The sequence below is a fragment of the Gossypium raimondii genome, chromosome 12 (genome assembly GCF_025698545.1).
Source record: "Gossypium raimondii isolate GPD5lz chromosome 12, ASM2569854v1, whole genome shotgun sequence".
NCBI classification, from domain to species: domain Eukaryota; kingdom Viridiplantae; phylum Streptophyta; class Magnoliopsida; order Malvales; family Malvaceae; genus Gossypium; species Gossypium raimondii.
This window is the reverse complement of record NC_068576.1, coordinates 7,524,441-7,541,557: the sequence shown is the minus strand read 5'-3', so window position 1 is coordinate 7,541,557 and position 17,117 is coordinate 7,524,441. Positions and strand designations below refer to the sequence as shown.

The 17,117-nt window shown below is 33.6% G+C and overlaps 2 protein-coding genes across 4 annotated transcripts; one reads left to right on the top strand and one right to left on the bottom strand.

Moving 5' to 3' along the window:
• Nucleotides 1–2,385: 2,385 nt before the first annotated feature.
• Nucleotides 2,386–3,725, top strand: LOC105763104 (metalloendoproteinase 2-MMP). Its single transcript, XM_012581192.2, has one exon. The coding sequence runs from the start codon at nt 2,464–2,466 to the stop codon at nt 3,571–3,573; it is 1,110 nt and encodes a 369-aa protein (XP_012436646.1). The 5' UTR covers nt 2,386–2,463; the 3' UTR covers nt 3,574–3,725.
• A 935-nt stretch (nt 3,726–4,660) lies between these two features.
• On the bottom strand, nt 4,661–8,142 carry LOC105763105 (uncharacterized). Of its 3 annotated transcripts, none has more exons than XM_052624968.1 (7): nt 7,774–8,142; nt 7,461–7,612; nt 7,131–7,352; nt 6,052–6,096; nt 5,603–5,748; nt 5,034–5,222; nt 4,661–4,924 (listed from the first exon to the last, which is right to left on the bottom strand). In XM_052624968.1, exons 3-7 carry the CDS (start codon nt 7,329–7,331, stop codon nt 4,801–4,803), a joined length of 705 nt encoding a protein of 234 aa, XP_052480928.1. In that variant the 5' UTR covers nt 7,332–7,352; nt 7,461–7,612; nt 7,774–8,142; the 3' UTR covers nt 4,661–4,800. The 3 variants fall into 3 exon arrangements, with proteins under 3 accessions (XP_052480928.1, XP_052480929.1, XP_012436647.1); XM_052624969.1 differs by having other exon boundaries at nt 7,461–7,501; XM_012581193.2 differs by lacking the exon at nt 6,052–6,096.
• Between the last annotated feature and the right edge of the window lie 8,975 nt (nt 8,143–17,117).

The following is a 17,117-nucleotide window of genomic DNA, read 5'->3' as shown; positions in this document are numbered from 1 at the left end:
TAAGACGAGTCCATGCATTGTAGATGTTCAACTTTACCAACAAATTTTTGTTTTCAAGTATTTAATCAGAAATCTCCTTCTTCTTCTTTTTTCTTTTTAATGAATGACCGGAAAAGGGAATTCGTGGTGAGACGGAAAATGAAGATAGATAGAGAAGGAAACCAAACGGAAAATACATTCGTGGTTAGACCCAACTTGGCCCAATCCGAATTAACTTAAACTTTGTGTTTTGCTATTATTTCGCTATTATATTGTTACTATTTTGGTATTATTATTTGGATATTGTATAACTCTTATTTTATTGTTAATTTTGTTACTATTTTAGAAACATTTGTTTGCTAAGTTGTAACTATTTTAGTATCATTTAAGAATAAAGATTTTTTTAATATATTTTTAATTTGTTGGGAAATATTTATTTTAATATTTTTAGTGTATTTGATATATTATATTTTTTAAATTTATTTTTATATAAAAAATAATCTAATAAATTTAATACAGGCGGACCGGGTCAAGCTCGAGTTTGGCATTTTTAATCGGGTAAGGTTTGGTCAGATTTTTAAGCCTATTTTCGTGTCGGATTGAGCTCAGGCCTAGAAAACGGGCATAGGCCTAGCCTATGATCAGGTCTATTTGATACATTAATAGTGTACTTTTTTATTTCATAAACAATCTTAAAAGTTGACATATTATTTTAATATTTTATTATGTTACCAAATACTTCCCGTAATTTAAATTTTAAATCATCTCTAATATAATTAAGAGTAAATTACACCAACAGTCACTCAACTTTTAAAAAATAACAAAATAGTATTTTTAACTATTTTCCGTTACAAACGTAACGAAAAAGTGACATGGCATCCTACTGTGTAGACGCCCCAATTTAAAACTCTAGCTAAGCTAAGCAGTAAAAGAAAAAAAGGAAGAGAAGAACAAGAGAAATTTTCCAAAGCTCCACTCATCACCAATGGTGTATCACCATTACCTCCAAAGCTCCTTAAACCCACTTTCAAATCCCTAGAATCCATCAATCTAAAATCTCATTCGGGTTTCTCAAATTTTGATTTCGTCTATAGAGGAGAAGAAAGCCCCACAAAGGAGAAGTGGTGGCCAAATTTTCATCTATATCTGACAGAGGAGATGGTAGATGGGGGTATTTTGATTTCTCAAATTTTCAACATGTTTTTTGTTCTCAAATAGATGGGTAAATTTTCGACATGTTAAATTTTCAACAGGTTTTTTGTTTTCTCAAATTTTGCAGTAATGGCTTTCCTTTCGAAATCTTCCAAACAATCCCTTCTCCCAACCTTCCTTTACTCTTCCCCTAACTCTTTCTCTCTTGACCGATTCCACGATGCCAACAACTCTGCTTGCGCTGCTTCGCACGAATCTCTTGATGTCAACAACCTGCTCAATCTTGAGTTCCCTTTCAGCAAGTTCAACCCAGTTGAATTTCTCCTTCACTTCTAATTCCTCAGTTCTTCTATTATCTGGCAATAACCATTTTTTCTTCAAGGCTTGAACAAGGTGAGCTCTTCTTAGGTGCTTTCCAAGCATCTTTCGATCTAGATTGTTGATTATTGAATGGGTGATTGGATGATTGAGATAAGGTGGTGGTGGTCAACGATGGTGACGCCAAATATGATTGTGGTAGAGGCATCAACGACAAAATTCTTGGGATGGAGAAAAAAGAAGTATAAACATATTAAAAAAAGCCACTAACTTTGTCTTGTTTAACGTAACTGGCCACGTCACCTGTCTCGTTAGATTTGTAACGGAAAATATTAATGAGTGACTGATTTGTTATTTTTCGATAACGTAAGTGACTGTTTTGTTATTTTTCAAAAGTTGAGTAATTGAATTAAAATTTAAATAACTGTTTTATCAGTTACCCAAAATTAAATAATTGTTGCTATAATTTACCATATAATTAATTTATCCAAGTCTTATCTTAAAAAATAAAAAAATAAAAAAAAAGAGGAAGAGAGATGTGGCCCTACCTCTCCCAAAGTCCCAGTGAACCTGTTCGCTCAACGCCCCAAATTTGACTTTTGCCCAATGCCGCCTCCCCTCCCAATTTCATCCACGCTTTTGTCCTTTTTACTTATTAGTAAACTCAACATTTGCCAAAACGCAGTCATTTTTCCATTCATAATTTGTTTATATTTAAATATCCTAGGCTTAATTAAAATTCATTTTTACTGTTTCTTTTTTGTTTATATTAAAAATAAATTTTCATTTTTGTAAAATTTGAATAGAAATTAACTTTATTTTGTTTAAAATTTGTGATAAATGTCACAAATTTGATCCTGCTATAATGAAAATATTTGATTAAGAAATAAATTATTATGAATCGGTGGCCTAATATATTTGATATTGGGAAAAATATTTTAAGAGTTTTGGTTTCACTTCCTTTTATTTCCGTTCTTTTCCAGCCACAAAAACTATAACTAAACGCTAAAGAAGATGAAATATCAAGCTTTTGAGCTTACCATTTTGGTCTCTCTCTCTTTTGCTTCACTCGCAGCTAGTTTATTTCCAAACATAACAGCTAATCCGCCATGGCTACACCCAAACGCCACCTTTTTAGCCCCATGGGATGCCTTCATTAAATTCGCGGGTTGCCATTCAGGAGAGACACGACATGGTTTGTCTAAGCTCAAACACTACTTTAGCAACTTCGGTTACATCCCCATCACTGCGCCTAATTTTAGCGACGATTTTGATGACGAGCTAGAAAAGGCCTTGAAAACGTACCAGCAGAATTTCAACCTTAACGTGACCGGTCAACTGGATGATCAGACTCTTCAACAGATCGTAAAACCGAGATGCGGTAACGCCGATATAGTGAATGGGACGACTTCCATGAACTCCGGTAAATCGCCATCTTTCCACACCACTGGACACTTCCACACGACGGGTCATTATAGTTTCTTCCCGGGTACGCCACGTTGGCCTGCCAACAGGAGGGACTTAACGTACGGTTTCTTACCTGGAAACGAGTTAACAGACGAGATAAAGGCCGTTTTCTCAAGCGCCTTCCAGAAATGGTCCGCTGTTACGCCGCTGACCTTCTCTCAAACGGATTCATTACTCACTGCCGACATCAAAATCGGTTTTTACAGCGGAGACCACGGAGACGGAGAGCCATTTGACGGGGTTTTAGGAACTTTGGCTCACGCGTTTTCTCCTCCCAGCGGGAGGTTCCATTTGGATGCGGATGAAAACTGGATCGTTTCGGGCGACGTCATGAGGTCAGCTGTGCCGTCGGCAGTAGATTTGGAGACCGTGGCTGTCCACGAGATCGGGCATTTGTTAGGGCTGGGGCATTCGTCGGTGGAAGATGCGATTATGTATCCGACAATCACTTCGAGAACAAGGAAAGTGGAGCTAGCAAATGATGATATAGAAGGAATTCAATGGTTGTACGGTAGTAATCCTAACTATAACGGTTCCACCACGCCAACTTCGACTACTGAGGAAAGGGAGACCAGCGGTGGTGAAATCCGTTACTTGGCTTCACGGTGGACCCTTGCTGTATTCTTGGCCGTTGGATTTAGGGCCTTACTTTTGTAGATTACTTAAAGATTAAACTAGTGTTTATAGTGTTTTTTTAGTCATTTCCGCCAAATTGGGTAGTAGCATTTTATTCCTTGAGATGCCATTTTTGCCTCCACAGCTGTACCTCTGTTGTTATATGGAATATTCTTATTAAAGTCAGCTTCCAACATCACTTTATAAATACATTAATACATTATTTGTATTTATATGATTAAAATCCATCATTTGTTTAACATAACAAATTTTTCGTAAAATAAAATTCAACATTTTCTACATTTTAGTAACATATAAAAATAAAATAAAATAAAAACACATTTTGCATCCATGATCAATAAGTAGAACAGACCTAAAACGCAACCAACACATTCCAAAAACAGCTCTGACGCCATCCAAATGGCCCTACAGTTGCCAACCCAGACTAAACTTATTGGATAGGTTAAATACCAAAATAAGTTTGTAAAATGTATTTCATGCAAAAGCCCCAATGCATACAAACTACGCATTTAAATTGATAACTAAATACCAATTCCATCTCATTAACAAACATATTTACACGACCATTAATGTCCCGTAACTTACATATACCACTACACCAAAACAGGTTTTTAGCGGCATTTTTTTAGGCCTTTAGCGGCGCTTTTTAGCACCACTAAAGACATTTGAGGCGCTTCCACAAGCGCCGCAAAAAATGCCGCTAACGATAACGTCGCTAACGTTTGCAGCGTTTACAGAAATAAACGCCGCTAACGGTCATGTTCTTTAACAGCGCTTTACCCATAAACGCCGCTAAAGAACATGATCTTTAGCAGCGCTTTTATCACAAACGCCACTAAAGAACATGATCTTTTGCAGCATTTTTATCACAAACGCCGCTAAAGAACATGATCTTTAGCGGCGCTTTTATCACAAATGCCGCTAAAGAACATGATCTTTAGCGGCGCTTTTATCACAAACGCCGCTAAAAGTACGATTCTTTAGCGGCATTTATGGAAAAACGCCACTAATTTTGGCAAAATTGTATCATCCGATTTTTCATCCATATGCAATCCTTCTTGTAACATAAAATCCAATCAAAAACAGCAAATTTAAATGATACTTCAAATTCAATTAAAGATATATGATATAAATTGATAACTGAATTAAAATCCAAAAGTTAGACCTCAAATTGTCGTAAATATTAAAGTAAAAATAAAAATTTAGAATCAAAACTAAAATAAATAATACATATGAGAAACATATTAACTAGTTGAACCTGCCTATGACTATACACATTGCAAGGTAAAAAAAAATACAATGTGCTTCTCTGTTTTCTTTGCCCCAACATTGATATGCTCCACTGCATGTATTAGGTTGTATGCGATCATAACTGAAGACAAAAAAAAGTTGAACATAAAATCTAAGTAGAATACATAAATGCATTACAAGAATATTATCATGTGCAGCAAATACACGTGTGCAAGAAGTAGAGAATAAACATATTTGAAAGTGGTGCTGTGAATGCCAAAATTGAGGGAAGATGATCTAAAACCCCTGCCATGAACTCCTCTCCAACTTTAGACATTCCATGCTGAGAAGATGCATCAGATGCTTGGAAAACATTTTGTCCATTCTGCCATAAACTGAGATGCACATGGGATCCAGAACCTATGTCATCCAAAGCATACCTGGGCAGAGAAACATAGTTAAAATGTTGGGTATTCCAAGTTTCTAACGTTAAGGGCAAAACATGCATGAAAGCCTCACAACATTGACTAATATATGAAGTTTAACTCAATTCAAATGATTATCAGACGAGCCTCTCATAATATCTATTATATAATCAGAAAGATTCACTAACTCAGTTGGAATGATAAAGCATAAATTGGTATACTAGTAGACATTCAATAAACCCTTCATCTGCAATACCACTACATGACAAAATAAATATTTTAATGAACCATTTGAGTTTCATCCAAAGCAAAAGCGAAAAATATCAGAAACTATAGGCCATGACCAGAAGATGAGGTAGAAAGCATTGGTCAAAATATGAAAAGTTACAACTTACTTGGGGACAAACGTTGCCAACAGGCCATGTTTATTTGCAATAGCCCTAACAACTTCGCGCATGAAAATCAAGTTGTCAGCAGCATATGTACAAGCAGTGTACCCCAAAGCCATTTCATACTGACCATTTCCAGCTTCTGCATGCATCTGTAAATTTTGAAAGCTAAAGTAAGCCAGGAGAATCAAGTAATTATAATAATTGAGAATAAAGTTTCTAGCCTTTCATTATAATAATTGTGAAAAAAAAAGTACGTGCTGCAAGAATGGTATCACCAACTCTAGAACTTCAAAAACAAAAAAGGGAAGCGCACAGAGGCAATGAAAGAGGAAGCATTAGAAAAAGGTACCTACTGCAAGAATGGTATTGCCAGCTCTAAAAATTCAAAAACAAAAAGGGAAGCGCGTAGAGGCAATGAAAGAGGAAGCACTCAGGCTAATAGCATTACCTACTTGGGGTTTCACAGAAAAAATTATCACATCACTAGCATCCACAACCTGCTTCCATATATCCATAACTTGGATCAGAAACAAAATAAAAATAAGAACACCATATTATTAAAACTAAACAGCATAACAATCTTAAAGGATGATTATTTCTATTCTCTTTTTTTTCTTTAATTAAGTCTTCAGTGAAATCTTTTCACTTCCTTCCAATTCCACATACAAACAAAACTAACAGAACACATGTTTTTGCATTTTGTTTTCCACTTTGTAAAGAACTAAAATATGTATATGCAAATGGTGAAAAGCAAAATAAAAGTAAGTCAAATAGTCAAAACCAACTTGGTTCTTTGTTTGTTTTTTTACCCCTTATATATATATATATCAATGTTGTCAAGGGCGCCAGGCGCACTTGAAGCGCTAGGACCTTTATATAGCCTGAGGCACAAAAAAAGCGCTCACCCGTCTAAGGCGCAAGCATATAAATATAAATATATATGTAAAATGTATATAAAAGCATATATAACTAATACATATAATCAGTAAGTATTAATTAATTAGTAAAAGAAAGATAAATCTTAATATAGTTCAATTTCTAAATTCAAAACATTGTTCAATAGTTTTAAGTGTAATAATTTTCTTAATGTATCGTAAAATAAAACACCATAAGAACGAAACTAAATATCATCACCAGAAACTAGCTCTAAATTTCGTTCATCTTCTCTTGAAAAGTTTTAACTTTTAAGAGTTAACTATGTTTTTATATAATAAAATTAGATCAATAATTAATTAAAAAACTCATTTATTATATTTTATGATGTTTTTCTTTCAAAAGCCAAAATAAATAAAAAAATAAACAGGAGAATGGAACGGCTCTTTTGTGAGGCGGGCTTTTTTGCGCCTGGCTTTGCAACAAAGGCGCCCGAAAGCCTGATTGATGTCACCTCGCCTTGAGGTGTTAAACCAAAGTAAAAAAGAACTAACTAAATTTCTTTGAACCTGGGAGTAAATGTCTTATCTTTAATAATTCAACATAATAAAAACGGTACTAAATGTAACAAGAACAAGGGGGAAAGAAAGCACCATACGTCGATGTTGTGACTATAAACAGAGATGCCGAGTGACTGGAAGGCAGTACCACGACTGGGATTTGAGTGGATTGCCGTAGAAATACGTTGGGGAGGCAAAGCACTAGATTGTACCACTCCTCTGGCAATGCTCTCTGCCATTTTCCCTGCTCCGATGAACCCTAGCTTGAAGTTTTCACTCTGTATAGGCACTGCCTCCATGTCGTTGCTTGGATTTTATGTCTGGGGAAAAATTATAAACATTTCAAAAATTTGAAAGATGGGCTTCTGATTTATAAACTGATGATTCTGAAATAACTGCACAGCTTGCTAATTTGATATGCTTATTACCTTGTATTTGAAACAAAAATGGGGAATCCCAACAGCAAGGGCTAAGAAAAATTAGAAAAGCACACACAAAGTTAAATGCTTCAAGAAAACAACTCTTCCCCATAAACCTTCCAGCCAACAAAATCAACACAGTCCCTGGTGTAATGGTTGCTCTAAATAAATAAAAAAACAAGTAAAAACCCAAAAATAAGGAACATTTCTTCAGAAATCTATAAATAAACAAATAAAAAACATTGCTTTTCCTTCACCACCTCCTTGATCTAATGGAAGCTGAAATATCATAGAAATTTAGAAGCAGGCCAAATGCACTTACTGTTATGTTAGGCAGAAAAAGTATGCGCAACATATACATGAGTTGCAAGAAAACTCAGTGAGCAAAAAGAACCCATGGCCGAAATATAACCCATTTTCGTTTTTGGAGTCCTAGAAAAAGAATTCACTATGATTTCTTCCCAAAAATTGGACCAATCAGGAAAAGGAACATCATTTCGGGAACTTAGAAAAAAAACCCTTGGTCTTCTTATGAGCAAAAAGAGAGGTGGAAGCGGCGCCAGTGATGGTGGACTTAGAAAATAACAACGATAGGCAGGGGACCTTGAGGGGAGGCATCGCCGGCGGTATTTGAAGTGAGAGAAAGCGAAATTTTGAAGTGAAGGATTTTGTTTTCAGAACTTGGGGGGTTGGCGGCATTTGGTAATACAAAACCCCGTTCAGTTTTAAGTCAAATCTGATTTAGGGAAGAAAACGACACCGTTTTGGTATTGTAATATTTGCGGTGCTTATAAAAAACGCCACTAATTGTATAACTTTTGCGGCGTTTTCAATAAAAATGCTACTAAAAATTAAATTCCATCATTTTGAATAAAATGACACCGTTTTGCTATGCTAAAATTTTTTATTTTATTTTTTTATAAATTGATTTATTTTTTGCTGCGCTTTTTATAAAAACGCCGCTATTGCTTATCTTTTGCGGCGTTTTTAATAAAAACGCCACAAAAAAGTTTTCATTTTGAACAAAATGACGCCGTTTTGCTATGCTAAAATTTTTTATTTTATTTTTTTTATAAATTGATTTATTTTTTGCGGCGCTTTTTATAAAAACGCCGCTATTGCTTATCTTTTGCGGCGTTTTTATTAAAAACGCCACAAAAAAGTTTCCATTTTGAACAAAATGACGCCGTTTTGCTATTTTGGTTTTTATTAATTGATTTATTTTTTGCGGCGTTTTTATCAAAAACGACGCTATTTCATTTTGAACAAAATGATGTCGTTTTGCTATGCAAAAATTTTTAATTTTATTTTTTTATAAATTGATTTATTTTTTGCGGCGCTTTTTATAAAAACGCCGCTATTGCTTATCTTTTGCGGCGTTTTTATTTAAAACGCCACAAAAAAGTTTCCATTTTGAACAAAATGACGCCGTTTTGCTATTTTGGTTTTTATTAATTGATTTATTTCATTTTGAACAAAATGACGCCGTTTTGCTATGCTAAAATTATTTTATTTTATTTTTTTATAAATTGATTTATTTTTGCGGCGCTTTTTATAAAAACGCCGCTATTGCTTATCTTTTGCGGCGTTTTTATTAAAAATGCCACAAAAAGTTTCCATTTTGAACAAAATGACGCTGTTTTGCTATTTTGGTTTTTATTAATTGATTTATTTTTTGTGGCGTTTTTATAAAAAACGCCGCTATTTCATTTTGAACAAAATGACGCCGTTCTGCTATGCTAAAATTTTTTATTTTATTTTTTTATAAATTGATTTATTTTTTGCGGCGCTTTTTTAAAAACGCCGCTATTGCTTATCTTTTGCGGCACAAAATTTTTTTCATTTTGAACAAAATAATGCCATTTTGCTATTTTGGTTTTTATTAATTGATTTATTATTTGCGGCGTTTTTCATAAAAGCATAAAAAAATATTATTTCATTTTGAACAAAATGATGCCGTTTTGCTATTCTAAAAATTTTTATTTTGTTTTTATAAATTGATTTTTATAAAATAAAATAAAAACAAGTACTCTCAAAATAAATATTGTATATTTTAATAAGAAAACAAATGATAAAATGCTTGTAATTAATTATTAAGTTAGAATTATCTAAATTAAATAATTACCTATATATCCATATTATTTTATTTCATTTTTATTTTGTATTTTTTCTTATAATTTGGTCCTCTCAAAATAAATAATTATACATAAATATCCATATCAATCTATTACTTTTTTAACTTATTTATTAATTCTATTTAAACTAATATTTAAATATATCAAATGGTTTAGATTAATTTTTTAAATATATATAAAAGCATTAATTAATTGTATAAAATTTTATCATTTAACAAATCTCAAGTAAACCTTAACCTTAAACTCTCTAAATTAAACATTCAATACATATAAAGTCTATCTATTATATATCTATTAAATAATTTAAACTATACTCATAATTTCAATATATTTGATTTATTATTATCTATTTTACAATTATATAAGAACATATTTAAAATATAAATTAAAAAATAATTAATCTAAACTCAAAACCTTAACTCGACCCTTGAATCCCTAAACCTTAAATCCCTAACTCTTAACCCTTAACATCTAACCCCTAAACCCCTAACCCTTAAACCTTAAATCCCAACCCTTAAACCATAATCCCTAATTCATAATCCCTAAATCCATACTCCCTAAATTAACCTTAAAATATGAACTCCTAAACCGGCCTTAAATCTTAAATTAATCATATACCCTAAACTAAAAACCCTAAACAAACTTATTATTATCTCTTTTACAATTATATAAGAACATATTTAAAATATAAATTAAAAAATAATTAATCTAAACCCAAAACCCTAACTCAACCCCTAAATCCCTAACTTTTAACCCTTAGCACGTCTAACCCTTAAACCCCTAACCCTCTAACCCCTAAACCTTAAATCTCAACCCCTAATCCATAATCCCTAAACCCTACTCCCTAAACATTAAAATATGAACTCCTAAACCGGCCTTAAATCTTAAATAAATCATATACCCTAAACCAAAAACCCTAAACAAATTTATTATTATCTCTTTTACAATTATTTTAAATAATATTATTTAATTTTTCCATGTGTTTTATTTCAAATTATTTCTATGTGTCATTATTTTTTTCTGAAGATTTTAAATATTCAATTAGAAATAAATTGAATTTTATTTAATATGAATAAACCAATTAAGATAAAATATTTTTAGCGGCGCTTTCCCAAAAACGCCGCTAAAGCCCTGAGCATTAGCGGCACTTTCTTAAAAACGCCGCTAAATCCCCGAAAGCTCATAAAACGGCGTCGTTGGGCTTAGGTTTTTTTGCGGCGCTTTCCCAAAAACGCCGCTAAAGCCCTGAGCATTAGCGGCACTTTTAAGAAAGCGCCGCTAAATCCCTAAAAGCTCACAAAACGACTAGTTGGGCTTAGGTTTTTTTTGCGGCGCTTCCTCAAAAATGCCGCTAAAGCCCTGAGCATTAGCGGCGCTTTCTTAAAAACGCCGCTAAATCCCTGAAAGCTCACAAAACGGCGTCGTTGGGCTTATGTTTTTTTGCGGCGCTTTCTCAGAAACGTCACTAAATCCCCGAAAGCTCAGGAAACGGCGTCGTTGGGCTTAGGTTTTTTGCGGCGCTTTCTCAAAAACGCCGCTAATGCTTATTTTCAGCGGCGTTTTCCGTAAAACTCCACTAATGATCGATCTTTAGCGGCGTTTTTTATCCAAACGCCGTTAAAAACGCCGCTAAAAGCCTGTTTTGGTGTAGTGATAATTAAACTAGCACTAACTTCAACATCTATATACATGTCACCTATATTGTCAAACAATACCAAACAAGAGTTCTCAACTTATTATGCTTTTGCGATGTAACATCCTTATACCCGGTCCAATCGTAAGAACCTAATATAAGATTATTACATTTGGTGTCAAAGCATTATTGGGTAATCACTATGTAATTTGAACATTTACTCATAAAATTTTAATTTATTTAACACAATAATTATTTCTACAAACATCCAGGGTCATTATCAGTTAATCAATTACGTTAGAAATGGTTTAAATATGATTTTTACTCAAAACAAGAGACAAGTATCGATACTTAAACACAAGGTATAGGTACCTTATGAAAGGTACCTTATGAAAGGTACCTATACCCCTAAATAGTATCGATACCAAAACAACATTTTGGAACACTAAAATTTAAAGTTTTTTATTAAGGTATCGGTACCTTGGGCCTAGGTATCAATACCCTACCTTTAAAATTGATAGCAAATGTCAAATCGATACCGAAATCACATTCTGTTTTGAAAAAAATTGAGTTTTAAGACTCAGGTATCGATACCTGTCCCCTTGGTATCAACACCGTAGGTTAATTTTGGTAAAAAAATCATTTGGAAAATTTTTTAAAACCCTCTACAATACATTGGTTTCATCTTAATTCTTAAGAACAATTTAAAATGCATTAAAACTACTTAAAACAACTCCAATTCAATCCCAATTGTCATATTATCAAACCACAACTGCATGCATACATATAACTTTCAATAATTCATTTCGTATAGAACCAAAATAATTAAATCTAAATACCAAAAGAGGTAAAGTTTTAAAAGTTTGTATTTTAGTCCCTAACACTTGGAACACATTTGGTCTACCTATGTACATGTCATTTTGGCCCAAAATATAATACCTATACTTGTTGTCCTCACTGATGTGATGAGATGAGAACTCACGACCTCAACTTAAGCTCGACAAGTCTAATTGTACCTACGCGTTGAAAATACAAGCATTAAGCCGGTGAAGGCTTAGTAAGCACTAGAAGAATAAATCAACATAACATATATTTAAAATGTTACTAAAATATATCATATACTCACACATGAATATCAATATAACTAAACATTCATTTCAACAAATTTATTTACCTTAAATGGTTTCTATACTTACCTTGATACCTTAAATACTCGTATTACTAGCATTTCACACATTTGCCCACAATAGACTATTTAGAACAATTTAGGATATATGGATCAAGTACAGGGGTGCAACTATATGCACGAGTAAACAGAGAGCACAAGTGTGCTAAACAGAAAGCACTAACGTGCTAGAAAACAGAGAGTGCGCTAAGAAACCTTAATGGCATGCCACAATATCTTGATAGTTCCAATTCTGTCTATTCGGGCATAAAAGCTCAATTTCATGCATTTATATACTTTACATAAGTATTTCAAAAAAGATTTCACATTTTCTTATCTTTCACAATTTAGTCCACATTTCATAAATCACAAGTATAATGTTATTTCCTTACATTTTATTTTTCTCAACATAAATATTTAACATTTAACCAAGTATATCATTTTATGTTCTTCACATATAATTTTCTTAACATATTTCATAATTTCACATTTTAGTCATTTTATTTAACATAATAATATTTACTTAAGCGCTTTAAGTAACTAGCATACTACGATAGGAATATTTAAAGAAGATAGATTGAAATTCCTAGTAATACTTACAACAAATATTGAGATGATATATTTCCTCCTCTTCTCACTCATTGGTCTTCTTTTTCCTTTTCCTTCAATTAAATCCTCTCATTTCTTTTCTTTTCTTCAAGTTCATAACAAACATATAACATTTATATGTTAAAACCACAATCAAGTGACTTTCCTATACTATTTAATATAAATAAACATATATGGCATGACAATTTCATCATCTTTTACATTAATCCATTGAGATTAAAACCCTAGTTCTTACTTTTTCTCTCATTTAACACATCTATGGAGATTCTCCCATGAAACTAAGGTGTTAATTAGCCTTCTCTAAAGGTTTTTACTAATGAAATACCAAAGAAAAAGAAAGGTTTTGAGCTTGGTTCGTTCAACAATAGAGGAAAGACATAATTCGCATAAAAACAAAAAATGGGTAAAGGTAGAAACGAAGGTGACAGTTGGCTTGGTGAAACATGATAACTTTTCATCTTTTCTCCCACTTTCTACACCATTCCACAAAAATATCTCATCATTTTTAATTACAAAAGTCAAATTGCTGAAGTTTGCCTTACCATCACTCAAGAGGCACAGCGAGTGGCTTTGATACCAATAAATGTCAACCAACACCCAAATCGATAATATGTTATCCGTTTTAGGCGTACATGGCCCTCACGGCTTTGTTCTTAGAAGCGTCCATACACCCCCAAAAAGCTTTTTACCACTTAAATGTCGCTACCCCTTTATATAACCCAAGTCTCTCTTGTGCTTTGTCGATGTGGGTTTGCCTAGAGTGTTACATGAGTACACTAAAATATCATCTATAAATATCGCCACAAACTGATCTAAATAAGATTGAAAAATTATGTTCATAAGATCCATAAAAGCGATCAAAGCATTAGTCAATCTGAATGGCATAATAAATAACTCGTAATGACCATACCGAGTCTTAAAAGTAATATTCGACACATCAGATGTTAGAGTATGCCCAAAGATCAATCATGAGATGGTTGTAATAACATACTTGATTTATCATATAATATATGGTTTACCGAAATTATATTATAATTAATGTAAATATAATTTTCGATTTAAAATATTATTATATTTATTTAATTCCTAAAAACCCTAAAAATAATAGATTTATAAGGATCCCGTTTTTCCTTTGCTTGGGTCTAGCAGCCGTCAAATAAAAATCACTTTCAAAACTGTTTTGGGGATTTCTTCCATTCGAAGTCAATTGGGTGGATTATGTAGAGGCCGGGATCATGATAGATTGCGGTTTGGTTCGACAGCATATCAGACTACTCGTTGTTGAGGCGTTGCTGTCTACTTTGAATAAACATTAGGCAATTTCACAACCTTTTCACTCTGATTCGTTCCTCACACATGGATTCCTGGTTGGGATCGCCGAATTATTATTTTTCCGCTGCGCTATAGGGGTATCGACGATCCAACAGTGGTATCAGAGCCACTTGTGTGATACAGACTCGGGTTTAAATACTTGGTTGACGCAATTGTATGAGATACATGCTTTAATTTTTATTAAATTTCTGACTGTTTGAATCGTTTAAGAGTAACCTGATAACCGCTCCTTTTGACAATGGATTAAATGTTAATCATGGTGTTATGGCCTAATTGGTTTTATGTTATTACTATTAAGTGTTAATAGGTCTATGATGGTGCGACGGTGGTGTTGACAGTTTCCAGTAAGAGTTAACTGGTTAGTGGAACAAGGGTTGTTTCGGCATGAAACCTCAGGGATTAAAATCTTGAAAACACAATTATATTGATAAAAGTTATCAAATCGTAAGGTTTCATTTGAATAGGCCCACTCCCTCCACCACCTCAGCCCCCATCTTCTTAAAGTATGTTTTATAATAAATAAAACTTGGTAGGCCATAAAAGTTGAAAAGATATGTTTTAATACACCTTAACAAAAGTGTTTATTTATGTATGCTATTTTTGACATGCACGGTGTTTGAAATGCATAGTTATAGCCCGACAGCCCATTTGATAAAAGGTTGTAATTTTATAGATACGGCCTGCGTGTCGTGCCTTGCTACTATTCTCTTGTATTTCTCTTCTCATCTTACTCCCTCGTATGTAAAACGAGTTTCTACATATTGTAATTTGCAAGAGTTGTTGTGGGCTAGCCGAGAAGGAAGATGGGCCAACCAGTGTGGACTGATAGCTTGAAAACCGGCTTAAACCTTTAGGTTTCCTTTTGGTTCTCCCATTGGCTTGGTTTGCGCCACCTTAGTTTATGGGCTATAACTATTGCATTTATTTATTGCTTTATTCATGTATGAGATGCTATGGATGTCTAAAGCATGCCAAATTTTAAACATGTTAAAATTTGATAATAATGAACCACATTAATTGATGAGATCAATTAAATGGCTAAATGGACTAAAGTAAACCATAATTGGTGAGATGGAATGATCTTAATAAAATCCCTCCATTAAAATATTAAGTCAACATAGCATTCCAATTTTGCCCTCGTTAAGGCCTTGATCAATACTGTGTAGGTTTTGCTAAAGAGAAGTGCTAGTATTTATCTTGGTTAAATGCAAAGAATAAACAAGTGATATTTGCTGGTTAAAATTGGTTAATGACTTAACTAGGTTATTCTAATCGAATTAGAAACCTAGAGGCGAGTAATTTGGATAAATCATAAGATGATTAGAACAAGATTTGTTCACCAAACTTTAGGAGTTACATATGATGTAATTAGCAAAGTGTTGCTTACCTAGATAACCATAATCTTGAGAGTAAAGCCAAAGCTGACTTAAGAGGAGGTGAAATATGGATTCTTAACCCACTTGAAATAATTTTTGAGAAAGTCTTTCTGAAACTAATCTATGAGGGTATTAGTTTTGTAATAAAATAGTGGGAACATCATTTAATTAAGTCCTTTTAATGATTGATATAAATTTGATAAATTTTCACACGTATAATTTCATTGTTGTATATATATTATAGCTGCAAACACAAATACACTATCATTGCGATCGGTCCTTAAGAAGGACAAGTTGAATGGTTTAAATTTTCTTGACTGGTTCTGTAACTTGAGGATTGTCCTCAAACAAGAACGGAAATTATATGTCATTGAACAACCAGTTCCTAACGAACCACCCGCTAATGCCTCGAGGGCTGATAGAGATGCTACCAAGAAGCATCTCGATGACATGGTAGACGTTGGATGTCTTATGCTTGCCACTATGAATCCTGAGCTTTAGAAGCAACACGATGACATGGTTGCTTATGAAATGATTGAGCACATGAAAGAACTTTATCAAGGGCAAGCACGGCAAGAGAGGTTCGATATCTCTAAGGCTATATTCCAATGTAAGCTGGCTGAAGGAAGCCCAATAGGACCTCATGTCCTTAAGATGATTGGCTACATTGAAAGCCTGTCTAAGCTTGGGTTTCCATTGAGCCAAGAGTTAGCCACTGATGTTATTCTGCAATCGTTGTCAGATAGCTACAGCCAGTTTGTCCTCAATTTCAATATGAATGAAATTGATAAGACTCTACCACAGTTGCTCAGTATGTTACGAACTGCTGAAGGCAACATGAAAAAGGTTGGACCCAAGCCTATACTGATGGTCCGTAATAACAAGGGCAAGGGAAAGGCCAAAATTCAGGCAAAGCCCAAGGGCAAAGGTAGGCCCAAGCCTGGAAAAGTAAAGGCTGCATTGAAACCTAAAGGAGGGGTGGCTAAGGAAGGAAACTATTTTCATTGTGGTGTGACTGGACATTGGAAGCGGAACTGCCCTATCTATCTTGAGGAAGTGAAGAAGGCCAAAATAAGCGGAACGTCTGCTTCAGGTATTTATGTTATTGATATTAATTTATCAACTACTACTTCATGGGTATTAGATACTGGTTGTGGTTCTCACATTTGTACTTGTCTGAGGGGCGCAAAGGAGTAGGACTTTGTCTAGAGGAGATGTGGACCTACGAGTTGGAAATAGAGCAAAACTTGCTGCATTAGCTGTAGGAAAATATAATTTATCTTTGCCTAGTGGACTTGGTTTATGTTTAAGGGATTGTTATTATGTGCCCAGTTTGACTAAAAACATTATTTCAATTTCTTGTTTAGACAAAATTGGTTTTGAGATAATTATTAAGAATAATTGTTGTTCCTTTTA